The sequence below is a fragment of the Mirounga angustirostris genome, unplaced genomic scaffold (assembly GCF_029215605.1).
Source record: "Mirounga angustirostris isolate CCGP_5_RB_7025 unplaced genomic scaffold, mMirAng1.0.hap1 SCAF_6, whole genome shotgun sequence".
NCBI classification, from domain to species: domain Eukaryota; kingdom Metazoa; phylum Chordata; class Mammalia; order Carnivora; family Phocidae; genus Mirounga; species Mirounga angustirostris.
In genome coordinates, this window is record NW_026991714.1 from 104,252,367 (window position 1) to 104,265,319 (window position 12,953).

General features: G+C 46.0%; 1 protein-coding gene across 4 annotated transcripts in view; it reads left to right on the plus strand.

Annotated features, from left to right (window-relative positions):
- Positions 1–8,864: 8,864 nt before the first annotated feature.
- LRMDA (leucine rich melanocyte differentiation associated) overlaps positions 8,865–12,953 on the plus strand; it is a 1,045,267-nt gene continuing 1,041,178 nt past the window's right edge. The window contains exon 1 of one of the 4 annotated variants that reach the window (XM_064594859.1): positions 8,865–9,110. In XM_064594859.1, coding sequence (XP_064450929.1) covers positions 9,081–9,110 — 30 coding nt within the window. In that variant the 5' untranslated portion in view covers positions 8,865–9,080. The remainder of the gene's footprint in view (positions 9,111–12,953) is intronic. The other 3 variants (XM_054508231.2, XM_064594858.1, XM_054508230.2) reach the window with 3 other exon arrangements.

Below are 12,953 nucleotides of genomic sequence, written 5' to 3' on the forward strand. Positions count from 1 at the left end.
GAGGACATTTTCCTGACCCCACTCTCCTCTTTTGATGGATCTTCCTACAGTTGTTAGGCCTCTTGCCCTAAAATACGAATGTAACCACCTTACTCCCATTGTGCTTGAAGTGAAGCCTATGTAGGTCTTTATGGTCTTGTCCTGGCCTGCCTCTTTTGCTCTCTTCCTGTCTTCAATGTCACCAGTGACTTCCCTGCTGTTAAATCCAATGGTTAATTCTTTGTCCTCAATTTACTTGACCTTGAATAGCACTGGACAAATTGATCACTCTTTTTTCCTCTTATTCATTAATATTTTATTTATAACATTTTTCAAACTTATGAAAAAAATTAAAGAATAAGATAATGAATGCTCTTTCCTTTCACTTAGACTTATCAGCTCTTAACATCTTACCACTTTGGCATGCTCTCTCTTACACACACACATTATTTTTTTCTGAACCATTTGAAAGCTGTAGGCAACTTGATGTTTACCCCAATTTCTTCAGCTTGCATCTCCTAAGGAAAAGAACATTCTCTTATGAAACCACAATACAATTAGTGCACCTACAAAAAATAATATTCATTTAATATCATCAGTAACATCATCAGATGGTTCAAATGTAAACGTTTCTGATTGTTCCTAAAATGTCTTTTAGCTGTTTTTCTTTTCCGTAGTTTCAGTGTCCAATGAAAGATCAAGCATTGCTCTTGGTTGTCATGTTTCTTCAGTCCATTTTTATCTACACATTCCTTCCTGTTTTTTTTTTTTCTCCCCGTGACATTGACATTTTGGACAGTGTAGCTCAGCTGTCTTGAAGAATGTTTCACTTTCTAGGTTTGTCTCTTTCCTCATGAGGAGATTCTGGTTAAACATTTTGGCAAGAATAGCATGTACGTGGTGTGTACTTCCCATTGCATCACATCAGAGGGCCATATCATCAGGTGTTCTTACCCTTGGAGATGCTGTTTGGGCTCTTGGGTAGGGTTGTGATCACCAGATTGCTCCACTCTAAAGGTAGATTTTCCCCTTTGTAATTTATAGATAATCTGTGAATTTCCATGGGAATTTCTTGTTCACCCAATGCTTTCAGGATTGCCTGGTGGTCCTTGGCTGAATTGATCATTATGTTAGAACCCCATCTTTTTTTTTTTTTAAATCATCTTTTTTCTTGGCTTCCAGAGTCTAACTTGCTTTTGGTTCTTCCTTACCTCTGCAGCTGCTCATTCTCAGTCTCTGTTGTTCCTCCCCTTCTCCTTGACCTCTCTCTGTCAGTGCTTAGGACCCAATCTTCAGATCCTGTCTTGTGGCTTTAAGTGCCATCTAAAAACTGAGGACCCTCAAATTTCCAGCTCTAGTTCATATTTGCTTCCTTAAGTCTACATTCATATACAGACTGCCTCCTTGACCTTTCTGCTTGTATATCTCAAAGTCATCCCAAACTTCTTAGGTCCAAAAGTGATCCCCGGTCCCCCCCTCCCTCACCCCCCATCCCCTAACTTGCTTAATCATTTCAGTACGACAACTTCATTTTTCTATTTGCTCAGGTCAAAGAGTTGGAGTTATTCTTGTCTCCTGTGTTTCTCATGCTCTCTATGTCCAATCCAACAGGAAATTCTGTTGATGTCATCTTCAGAATATATGTAGGCACTCTTCACCGTCTCCAGGAGTCCTACGATAGTCTGCTGCCTGCTTTCCCCGTTTCTGCCCTTCCTTCTCCATGGTCCGTTCTCAATACAGCGGCCGGAGCAGTCTTTACAAAATATGGGTCTTTTGCTCAAAGCTCCCCATCTCATGTGGGAGTACAAGCCCAAGTCCTAGTCTTAGTCTATCAGGCCTTAGATGATCTGCTTCTCCTCCTCACACGTACCCTGCCTCCTGATTTCACTTGCATTATTCTCCCTCCTGTTCACTCCACTCTAGCCACTCTGACATCCTTGCTGTTTCCCAAACCTGCCAGGCACTCTCTTGCCTCAGGGCCTTTGCACTTGCTGTTCTGGCTATCTTGAACGTTCATTTTCCCCCTAGATGTGCATCTGGCTCTCCCTTGCTTCCTGCAGGACTTGGCTTAAATATCACTTTTTTAGTGGGGCCTTCCCTGATCACTCCATCTACCCCCTGGGACTTCTTATCGCCCCTCTGTGCTCTATTGTTCTCCACAGCACTTATCACCACCTAACATATTTGGTATTTACTTGCTTATTATCTCTCCCCACACTGAAAGTAAGCACCACAAGAATAGAAACTTTCTTTTCTCTACTGCTCTGTCTCCAGAATTTAGATTAGTGTCAAGTATACAGCAGGCACTCAATAAATATTTTTTGAATAAATGAATCGAATGACTGAATTTCCAGTACCTTAGCATAAGCTATAAACCCTCCGGGTTCTAAGTACTGACAGTCTAAAATTTCTGCATTCTCTACTGGCCACTGGTAGCTAGTGCAATAGATGGGAGACCGGAGTGTGTCCCAGATTGGGGTTCAGAGTTCAGACTGTAGCAATGAGATGGAACTCATGAATCCAACATTGGCCTGTGTTTTGTGTGTCTATACACTTATACATATATTGATGTGCTTTTGTGAGTCTGTGAATCTGTGCCAGGTCATGTACAAAGGTCGGTGATCCTTCCCGGTTTTCTTCTCCAAGAAAACCATAGATGCTTTATCAGGCTGAAGAACCTCTGTGTGCCCGTGAATGCCTCTGCTTGAAGCTGCAGCGTCTCAAGGCTCCAGCCCACCTGTGCTCTGGAGCTGAGCGGCAGTCCAAAGCCTGGTGTGGTTATACCAGGGATACTCATCTTTCTGGCTGGAGTGACACTGTGCCCTGAGAAGCACTTGAGCTCAAGTTCACCATTCAAGCATGAGCAAAGGGGCAACACAACAACATGAGACTCAGACAACACTCAGAGCTTTTGCTTTTGCTATTCTATCTGCTTGGAAGATCCTTCTCCCAAGTCTTCTCATGGTTGGCACCAGGTTATTATTCAGATTTCAGCCCAATTGTTGCTCCTCTTAGAGAAGCCTTTCCAGAACACTCCGTAGCTGTCTGAGGCTGTGCAGTTTGTGTATCAGAAAGCATTGTGAGAGGGGCTAAAGTCTGGCTCATGCTCTGCTCATCAAGGATTTCACAGGTGAAATGCTCTGAACAGCCAGCAGAGACCTTGACATTGTATCCAAATTAGCACCCCCCTACCTCACATTGTCTGCTTTTATCTTCATAGCGTGTGTCAGTGCTACCTGAAATTATGCATTTCATGTCCTTGAAATTATTTATTTACTTGTTACCTGTGTCCTCCCACCAGAATATAAGCCCCAGGGGAATAAGGATTGTAACTGTCTTGTTCCTTATTGTCTGTGCCTGCCACCTACTAGTGTCCAGAAGTATTTATTAATGAGCACATTCTCCCTCCTTATTTTGGGGAGATGTACATACTTATTTGTGTTTTTATCTTACTAGTATATTGCTCCTTAGATCATTTAGTTTTCATGTAAGGAAACTGAGGACCTCAGGAGTGAAAGGATTCAGCCACAGGCACCTGGCTAATAATAGCAAAGCTAGATCTTGAACCCAGGACTCGTAGGCCAGGGCACTGACTACTACAAGACGTGCCTAGAACTTCATCTGACCCTCAGCTTTCTGGTACTGGTGGTAAAGGTGCAGTTGATACTTGCCTTGCCCCTGGCTCAGAGCTGCAGAGAGAGCTGGGCCTCCTTTTGGAGAAGTGGGAAGAGACTCTGAACTAATGTTAGTAAATCATGCCAGAACCCTCTTGTGTGCATTATTATTATTGCCCCCCATATATTCTAAAATAATCCCTGTAAATAATTATAAAAATAAATCTCAGTGACAAATTTTGTATTTTATTTTATTTCCAGGAACACATTTATTCATCATAATCTCTTCAGGGGTAGGACAAATTGGAGGACTGGGTAGTGAATACAATTTGCAAATAGGCAATATAAGTAGAGAGAAAAGTAATATGTATTCCTCAGCACTCTATAAAGGAGAGGAAGAACATTAATAGCCATTTCCTTGAAGATATAACTTTGAAAATGTTATTTCTGATCCATCAGTGTGGGGCTCCATACGAGGAAAATGGTTACAACATGACAAGAAGTGATTAGATGTGAAATGGCATCTTTCTGGTGCTCTTCCCCAGTCTCTTCACCCTCTTCTTACTGGGATGTAGGATGAATCCCGTTTTATTTTCTTCAGAAGATCAGAGTTCTGGCCTGGGCTCAGCTGCTCATTGGCTGGGTGGCCTTGGGCAAGTCGTTCCATGCCTTAGGCCTCAGTTTCCTCAATCAGTAGTTGGAGTAAATGATTTCTAAAGCAGTAAGTCTGGATGGTCACAGTCAAAATTACCTGGGGGTACTTGAGAAAATATATATGCTAGGGCTGCATCTGTGGAATCAGAATCTCGTTTGCTGAGTCCTGTACATTTTAATCGGAGGCCGGTTGTTCCTCAACCTCTAAATGGCAGAACCTCTCCAAGCCACGTTGGGATTCTGGAAAAGTACCTGGGGCTTAGATACTGCTTCCCTCTCCCCCAGTGGACAGTATAAAGTTGAACAGGTTCTTCTGGTCAGTGTTCTCTTTCCTTCTCAAAAGTCCACTATGAGCCCCTGTCCTCAAGTCAGAGATAACTTCCCTTCTGGGCCCAGCTAAGGACTTGGGGCATCCAGCTAGTTCCAGGTCAATGGGGGAATAAGATTTGTTTTTCATTGCTGTTTTCAGGATTTGTGAAAATAATGCTAAGAGATTAGCAGGTAGCAGTTCCAGTTATAAATTATCTTTTCCTGATCCTTCCATCCAATCTCCTCCATTAGCTTCTAATTACAAAGGCAGGGTATGCATGTTGCAAAATCACAGAAGATAATGCAGTGAAAAGCAGAAGCCTTTCTCCCACTCACCTTTGGCAAACCTACTCCCTTCCCCACTCCCAGCTAATGTTTGCATTTTAATAGAGACAACAACCACAGTATCTTTTAAGATACCAAGAGAAGGAAACTCAGAGGCACGGAGAAGTAATGGTAATGATAATTATAATAGTATACAGTAATAATAAACCAACATTTATGCAATGAATAATCATGCCAAACAGTATGATTGCATTTAATATATATATTTTAAAATGTAATTTGTTCTGGTTGGGAGATCAGGGAGGTGTTTTGGAGCCTAGATCATCCTTAATCCTTCACATACGTGCAAATATTGCTTAGAGGGCCCTGGAAACCTTTCCTCTTCCCTAAACTCCCTCCTTTAGACTGAAAGGAGGCTGCTTCAGCAACAAAGAGCATTTTGAATGCAGACAACCAGATTTTTTTGTTTTAATTGAAATCTGAATGTGGTGAGTCTGAACTAGGGGCTGGGGCATGATTAATTACAGCAATCATCTTAACCTACCCGGGGGTTGGGCCTGAAAGAAATGAGGCCAGGCTGAATAGAAATTCGACTAAGGATAGGTAGGAATGCTAATAAAACTTTGTTAACTGGCCCTGTCCTCTCAGCTGATGATGCATAGAGTTGGAGGATTTTAAGGAATCAGTTCCTGTTTCACTGGTTCTGGTCGACCCCAGAATCAACTCCCTTGATTGCAGATAAACAGGATTTTCCTTTTTGTCCGCAGGAATGCGATGGAGGAAGAACTCTAGGGGAAAGGGCCTTTTCTGCCAAAGAATAATAATAACAAAGATGACAGTAGGAATAAAATATTGCCCTCTTCATCAAGGGTGATAAGGAAATGTCTAGTGGTAAGTGTCGAACCTTCTCACTCCCCATTTGCAAGTGTTAGAGCTCCAGAATTCATAGGCTCAGGATTAGCTGTCCAGCTCTGATTTGAACTTTCTGTTCTGTAGTACTCATGAGTATACTATACAAATGGGGCTACCTGTCACAGCTTTGGGCACAGGAAATAGGATCACAATCACAGGGCTTCTTGTTGACATAGTAATACAAATGTCTGAGCACAACTCTTTCCTGAAGTGTATGTCTTAGTTATGTATACCCGGAGTGCCTAGCACAGTGCCTGGTCCTCAGAAGTTGGGGCAGAGGAGCTGTGGGATAAAATGGGGTAAGGCAGGGTCCCCTGCAGCTCATTCTCAGTTGCCCACTAGAATGGCGGGAGGGAACTGAAGAAGAATCTGGATGACTGCATGAGCCTTTTCTTCCCCTCCGTGCTTCTGGGGCTGAGGCAGAAAGAGCTGTGTTCAAGATGAAGCCCCAACAAGATTTGTATCCTCTGTTCACTCTTGTCAACTCCCTGTGTTCCGAAGGAATCATTTGTTCACCTCCTGGTCCAGCCTCATCTCAGCGTTCCTTTGCTCTCTCCCTTCCAAAGGGAGGGCCATATTACTTGAAGAACTTTACCTTTGCTATTTAAATTTAGTTGTCCTTTTTGCTCAAGAAAAGTGATGAGGAGGTAGAAAGATGTCCTCCACCCCCCTTCTGATTTTCCTTGGTCCAGAGATACAGATTCGTCTTCTCCTTTCCCCTCCTTCCCTTCTCTTCTCCCTCCTTCTTGTTCTTCTCTTCTGAAGATAACTTCCAAAGCTGAAGGGAATAAGGAGAGGTGAACCCAGTCTGGTTTTAGAGGAGCCCTCCCCCGCTAAATTCAACAAATTTCTACTCTGCTCAAGAACTTTCAGTAGCTCCGTATTGTTATCAGCTCCCATTTCAAACACTGAAGCCCATGTCAATCTGGGCTATCCTTATTTTTTGTGATTTCCCCAATTCTCTGTCCCTTGCAGTCAACTAGCCTCCTGGATGTGTTCACCTAGTGGAGACAAGATTGGTTGGGGGACAAAACAGCTGAAAGCCGGGTAGCGGAGGGGAGGGGTGGGAGAGGAGGTAGGAGAGGTAGCAGATGATGGGATTCTAAAAGATCTTGAGGGATGTATTGGAGATTTGGGACTGTGTTATTAGTTGATAGGGAGCATCGAAAGATTTCAGGTAGGGTCAAATCAGGCTTTTAGAATGATTACCCTAGAGCTGTGTAGAGGAAGGAAAAATTGTGAGGGAGGCCTGGAAAGGTAGAAAAGATCCCTGCCTACTTTGGCATCATTGGCAGATAGTGTCCACAGAACAGTCTATGCTCAGAAGACATAGGTGTGTATGGATGCAGGGCCATGGATGAGATGACCTCAAGCACCCTCCTGCTGGGGTGGGAGTGTATACATTCCAATTTCATCTGTGAGTAGGTTTAAGCCTGTTTCCTCATGTCCTCTCCTCCCAGTCAGAGCCCTTCTAGGAAGACCAAGGTGAAAGGTGGAGAGGGCAGTGTATCATGACTGTCAGGGCCTGGGCCTACTTCCTCCTTTTTGGGTAGGAAAGGCAAACAAAAGTGGACAATGGACCAGAGAGGCTGCATCCAGCAGAGAAAGAGAGAGGAGCATGAGGAGCTGCTCTGTGGGGCAGTAGGCCTTAGAAGATTCCCTTTGATCCCCCTTATCTCTGGAGGGCAAGCCTTCTTTTTTGGCCTGTAGGACCTTTTGTTGCAGCATTTCCTGAACCCCCCCAAAGTAAACACAGTCAAGTCTCTGTTCTTACAGCTCCACTCTGCTATGTCCGCTCCTCCCAACAGAGAGAGGGGCAGTCGGGTCAGCCCTCAGAGGTCAACACTGCTCATCCGAATGCTGACAAGGAGGGCCCGCATTACAATGTGTTGGCACCAGGCCTGAGAGACAATGATGAGAGCCACAATATGCTCAACCACGATCATAATTATCATCAGCTGCACAAACAGGGGTTTCTAAGGGCTGTTTAGACACAGGGAACAATGAAAACAAAAGCCCTGGGAACACCCCCTCAGCAGAGGTGGGAGCTACTATTATCAGTAGGTCTCCTGAGTTGAGGTAACTGTAGTGCACTGCGTGGGACCCGGGGTCTGGCACTCAAGGATCCCTTCTCTGAATGGTAGCTTCCTTACTCACTGGTACGGAGGGAGCAAGGGAGAGAGGTCAGTTAAGGCCCGGCTGGCTCTTAGCTGCAAGAGAGGACTGGTGATAATGTGACAATGAAGTGGTACGTGGTAATAGTTTCCTGCACCCTGGGGATGGAGGCATGAAGGCAAAAATTCACAGGGAGAAAATTTGGTTCCTTTCAGTTGAGGACAGGCATGAGCTGCCCACCCAGCCAGATGGAGGAGGCCTGATGGAGGAGGCAGTAAAGGCCACCTTTCTCTTCCAGCTGAGGGGAAGGGGTGTGTGTGTGGGGGGAGCGGTGGTGACTGGGGATGGGATTTGACCGCATGGATGACTTTGAGCTTCACAAATAAGAGGGAGAGAATAAGAGAAACCTGAAATTTGGGGACATCATTGATTCTTCTTCTCGAGGGTTTATTACTGTCAGCTGGGGGTGTTTTTAGCTGAGCCGGCATTTTATTTATAGGGAAATTCAATTCCCTCTTCCTCCCACTACAAATGGAAACTCCGCCCCACCAGGTGTCCTTTCAACCACTCCATTTTCCTCTCAAAGTTGGGGAGGGGAGTTCAGGCCAAGGCCCCTCCTCCCTGCAGTTGAGGACAGTTACGAAACCTGGATTGTGAAATATAGGAAATATAGGAAAGGCCCGCCCTCCATGTCCCCCGCTAAATAACGGGGCCCTCAGATGGGGCCCCCCTCATGCGAAGCCCTGCTCCCCCTAGCCCGCCCCCGACTAACGCAGTAGAGTTCTGGGCGTGGAGTTTTGGGGGGATGCTATTCCTGGTCCCCTGGAGCCTCAGGGGGCGATGAGATCCTGGGGCGCCCGGGGGCCATGGCGGAAGTCAAGGGGTCAGGCCATTCCGGGGCGCTGGGGGCCACCTGTGGCGGCGCGTGGCGGGGGGCGTGCCTAGGCTCACCGGCTCCAGGGCCGGCCGAGAGCAAGCGGCGGGCGCAGCGGAGCCCAAGTCCCAGCACCCGGCCCGCGCCTCTGGCTTCCGCCGGGTCAGCTGACTACTTAAGTGCGGAACTGCACGCCCCGCCGTGCTGCCCGCAGCCGCCGCGCTCCGCGCTCAGTGCTCGGCTCTCGGTGCTCCGCGCCTGCACTCGGTGCTCCGCGCCTGCACTCGGTGCTCCGCGCCTGCACTCGGTGCTCCGCGCCGCGCGTCCGCCCAGTCGTCATGGCTGGGCTCGTGGTCAGTGGAACTCAAGTAAGTCCGCCAGGACGAACCCCGCCCTCGCTTGGGGCAAGCGGTGTGGGGAGGGAGTGCTGGGGCAAGGGGCCACCCCGAGGTAGAAAGGGCTCCTCGCCCTACCTCAGGGGGGCTGCGTCTCCAGCTGGCGACACTTTCAGGTGTCCAGACCCGCCCTAGCTTGGTGAGGACAGGTCCCTTTGGGGCCTGGCACCGCCCCGCTCCCCCCCCTCCCCCGCCCCGGCTGTGGGAGAAGAGGGGAAGGCCCCCTAGGTCGACCAGGTCCCCTCCACCTCCTCTGTCCCTAGTGCTCACTGTTAAGGCCAGCAGCGCCAATTTCTCCATCAGGCAGAGTGGACCATGCCCACAGCTGATGGTACTTTTTGGGACTCATAAAATGTGTAATTTCATAATCAGAAGAAAAATCACTTTGGTCAAAGAAAACATTTTAATATATTCGTCTTTATACTAATGAAGTTGTAAAATATAAACATTAGGGATGTGTATGGGGTTTATTTATTTTTTAAGGACCCCAGGATGGCAAAAGTGCCTAGGTCCCACTAAAGACCATGAAAATCATAATGCATTCCTGCAGGCTCTAGGTTTGGGGGCCACACTGCAGACTGCCTCTGGAACCTAAACCTAGGCCCCTTATTCAAGACAGGTAGAAGGCTAAAGTCCCCCAGTTTTATTTCGGCATCTGATTTCTCTTTTTAGTTTATTATATGGTTGACATGCGATGTTATATTAGTTTCAGGTGTACAACGTAGTGATTCGACAATTCTATACATTATACTTGGCTCACCACAAGGGTAGTTAGCACCTGTCACCATACAACCTTATTACAATATTACTGACCATATTCCCAATGCTGTGCTCCTCATCCCCAGGACTTATTTTATAACCGTTTGTACCTCTTAGTCCCCTTTACCTATTTTGCTTATCCTCCCACTCTCCTTCCCTCTGGCAACCACCAATTTGTTCTCTTGTATTTGAGTCTGTTTTTGTTTTTTGTTCATTTTTTGGATTCCACATGTAAGTGAAATCGTACGGTATTTGTCTTTCTCTGACTTGTTACACCTAGCATGATACCCTCTAGGTCCCTCCATGTTGTCGCAAATGGCAAGAGCTCATTAGGCACATGACTTCTTAAACTGGTGTCTGAGGAATGGCAACATTCCAGTTTCAACTCTGGGTGACAGACACCTAGCCTCACTTGCTTTCAGTGCTGTAGTGGAGCCTCAGGTGTTCTCAGTCATTGCTGGAGGGATGCTGGGCCCAGGTGCCTTTTACCTTCTGGAAAAGCCAGGTCTCTCTCTTTAACCTCTGATTAAGCCAGCCCTCCTCCCGCCTTCCCTTGCATGCCCTGGAGAAATAGTTCTGAGGTTTTGAAGCTCACCCCTTGGATTGCCTAAGGCAGGTAGTGTCAGGCACAGTTAGATTTTTGAGATTACTCCGGGCAAATGTTTCCACCTTCTCCGAGTTCAGAAGTGAGCAGGCCAGGGAGGTACCAGCCTGTGGGAAAGGTTAAAAATGATGGGTCTTATTTAGACGGCAGGAAAAGGGGCTTTTGGGAGTTAACATGCCTGCCTAGAGGAAGTGGAGGAGGGGGCCTCTGCCAAGAATGTCCCCTTCCCCCAAGACCCTAGGTCTCTGCATTTCAGACCCAGCATTCTTTGGGTGTAGCTTCTTCCAACTTCATGGAACACTTAACAGTAGGGCTAAGAACTTTCCTGTGCCTCCTTTCCCCGTTTCCCTAACTTGATTATTTTCCTGCACCCCCTGCTTTTAACCTACTCCAAAGGGCTCAAAGGCAATCATTAACCTGTTGGTGAGGCATTTTGAGCATTAGGGGACTGTTTTAAGCAGATGGAGCTGCTGGGGGAGGAGCTGAGAAGACAGGCTGAGAAAATGCTCCTGGGGTGTTAGTCTCCCAGGTCCTGAACCTCCTAGGCCAGTGGATCTGAGTGGCAGCCCTGGGGTTTAGGGTATTTTTTTTTTTTTTTAAAGTATTCTGCCCCTTTTAGTTTCTAATGACAGCCATAAGAAGTAGTAGTTCTTGGAATGTGTGTCACATGGTACTTCTCAAATTTTGGTAGAGCCTTCTTAAAGAGGAAAAAAAGAAGCGCCTTCTGATGAGCCCATAGTATTGATACTGTTTTTATTGCAATGTTGCTTAAATGTACAAACATAAACCAGATATAACTTTTTCGAAATTCATGGAGACCTATCCCCCAGATAAAGAGATGGCTTAAGTGCACAGAAAACAACAACAACAACAACAACAAAAGACCATACCACCACTAAAACAATTGAATGAGATGGATGATGTTGAAATTAGGTCACTGCTTTCAACACCACATTGTACTGACTGCTATTGCCCTGGGTTTTAGGAGTTCCACTGGCCTATATCAGCCCTCCTTCCACTCTCCTCTGTAAAATCTTTTTATTCAACATGAATCTGACTTCATTTGGCCTTCTCTTGGCTTGAATGCATCATGTATATCAGCATTAAGTCCTCAATCTTCTTTTTCTACTAGCTGATGACCAAGTAGTGGCATCGATAAAATTGTAGATACGAATGCAGACTTGGAATTCGGGCACTGAAATCTTGTGCCAAGAGACATGGGAATAACCAATCCCTTTCTTAGGGATATTGGTCTGATTCAAATATTTACCGAGTGGCCCCTAGATGCTGAGGACAGGGCTGTGTACTCTAAATATGTTATCTTCTCATTGCTATAAGCTGAGGATCTATGACTCACTGGGCTATTTCATGAAGACTGACTAGGTAACAGCCAGGTGGTAGGCTTTAATAAATGTTAGTTCCCTTATGCGTCATACCTTTTGGATGCGGTTAGTGTTAGACTAGTTTACAGAAGAGGAGACAAACTGAGATTGTGACCCATCCAGGATAACACAGCTAGGATGTAGCAGCACAGGGACTGTTTCTATTCTGACAGAGCTTTCAGTACTGCAAATTTAAAATCAAGGATCTTCCATCCCCCCGTTTGGGGTCAGGCATCAGAAAATAATTGTCTCTATACACAGTCTACTAACCAATCTACTATCCTCAGAAATGTCCAGAGGGCCTGACTGGCCCAACTGCAAAGAGAAATCTGTAGTCTTCTGATCAGGTTGGTAATTCCCTGTGGCCTCTGCTCAGAGGGGCTGGGTGTGTGTATGTGTGGGAATTCTGCATAGACCTTCTTGTTTTCCTCTCTGGTATCCCTCTTTGGGGTAGGGGAGGATCTTCATATGTTTTCACTTCCCTGGTAATAGTGTCCCTTTCTGTTACCATTCCACATGGGGTAGAAGTCTTGGGATGCTGGTGCTATAAGGTAGGCAAATGAAAAGCACAAAACCTGGCTCTTCAGTCTAAAAGTAATTGACTAAACACAATGACTCTTGTCCTGGATGTGCTTTTGCTTCTGTGGCATTTAGGGTCTGTTAATCTCCATTCCCCTTATTTGCTCATGTAGCAAACTGTTTTTGGTCTGGCTTGTTACATGAGGTTGGGCCTATGCTCCAAGAAGCTTCCTGACATCTGAGAGGTAATGTCTTCCACTCAGGAGCACTTCCTAAACATGACTTTTCTTCTCATGAGTGTTGGTTGCAGTTCCTAGCGGTGGCTGCCTGCTGCTTTTAAGCCTTGTCCCTCGGATTTGGACCCTTAAATATGGTCCACTTAACACACATCTCTAAATGCTCCCAGTTTAGCATGGGGGTTGGTGGGGGTGAGGTGTCCAAGCATGCAGATGGCTTGTCAAGTTGGTTTTCATACTAAATTTTTGAGACTTGGTCTTCACTGCGGAACAAGTTGTGCTTTAGTTTTCCTGGGATGTTGGGGTAAGCTGTTGT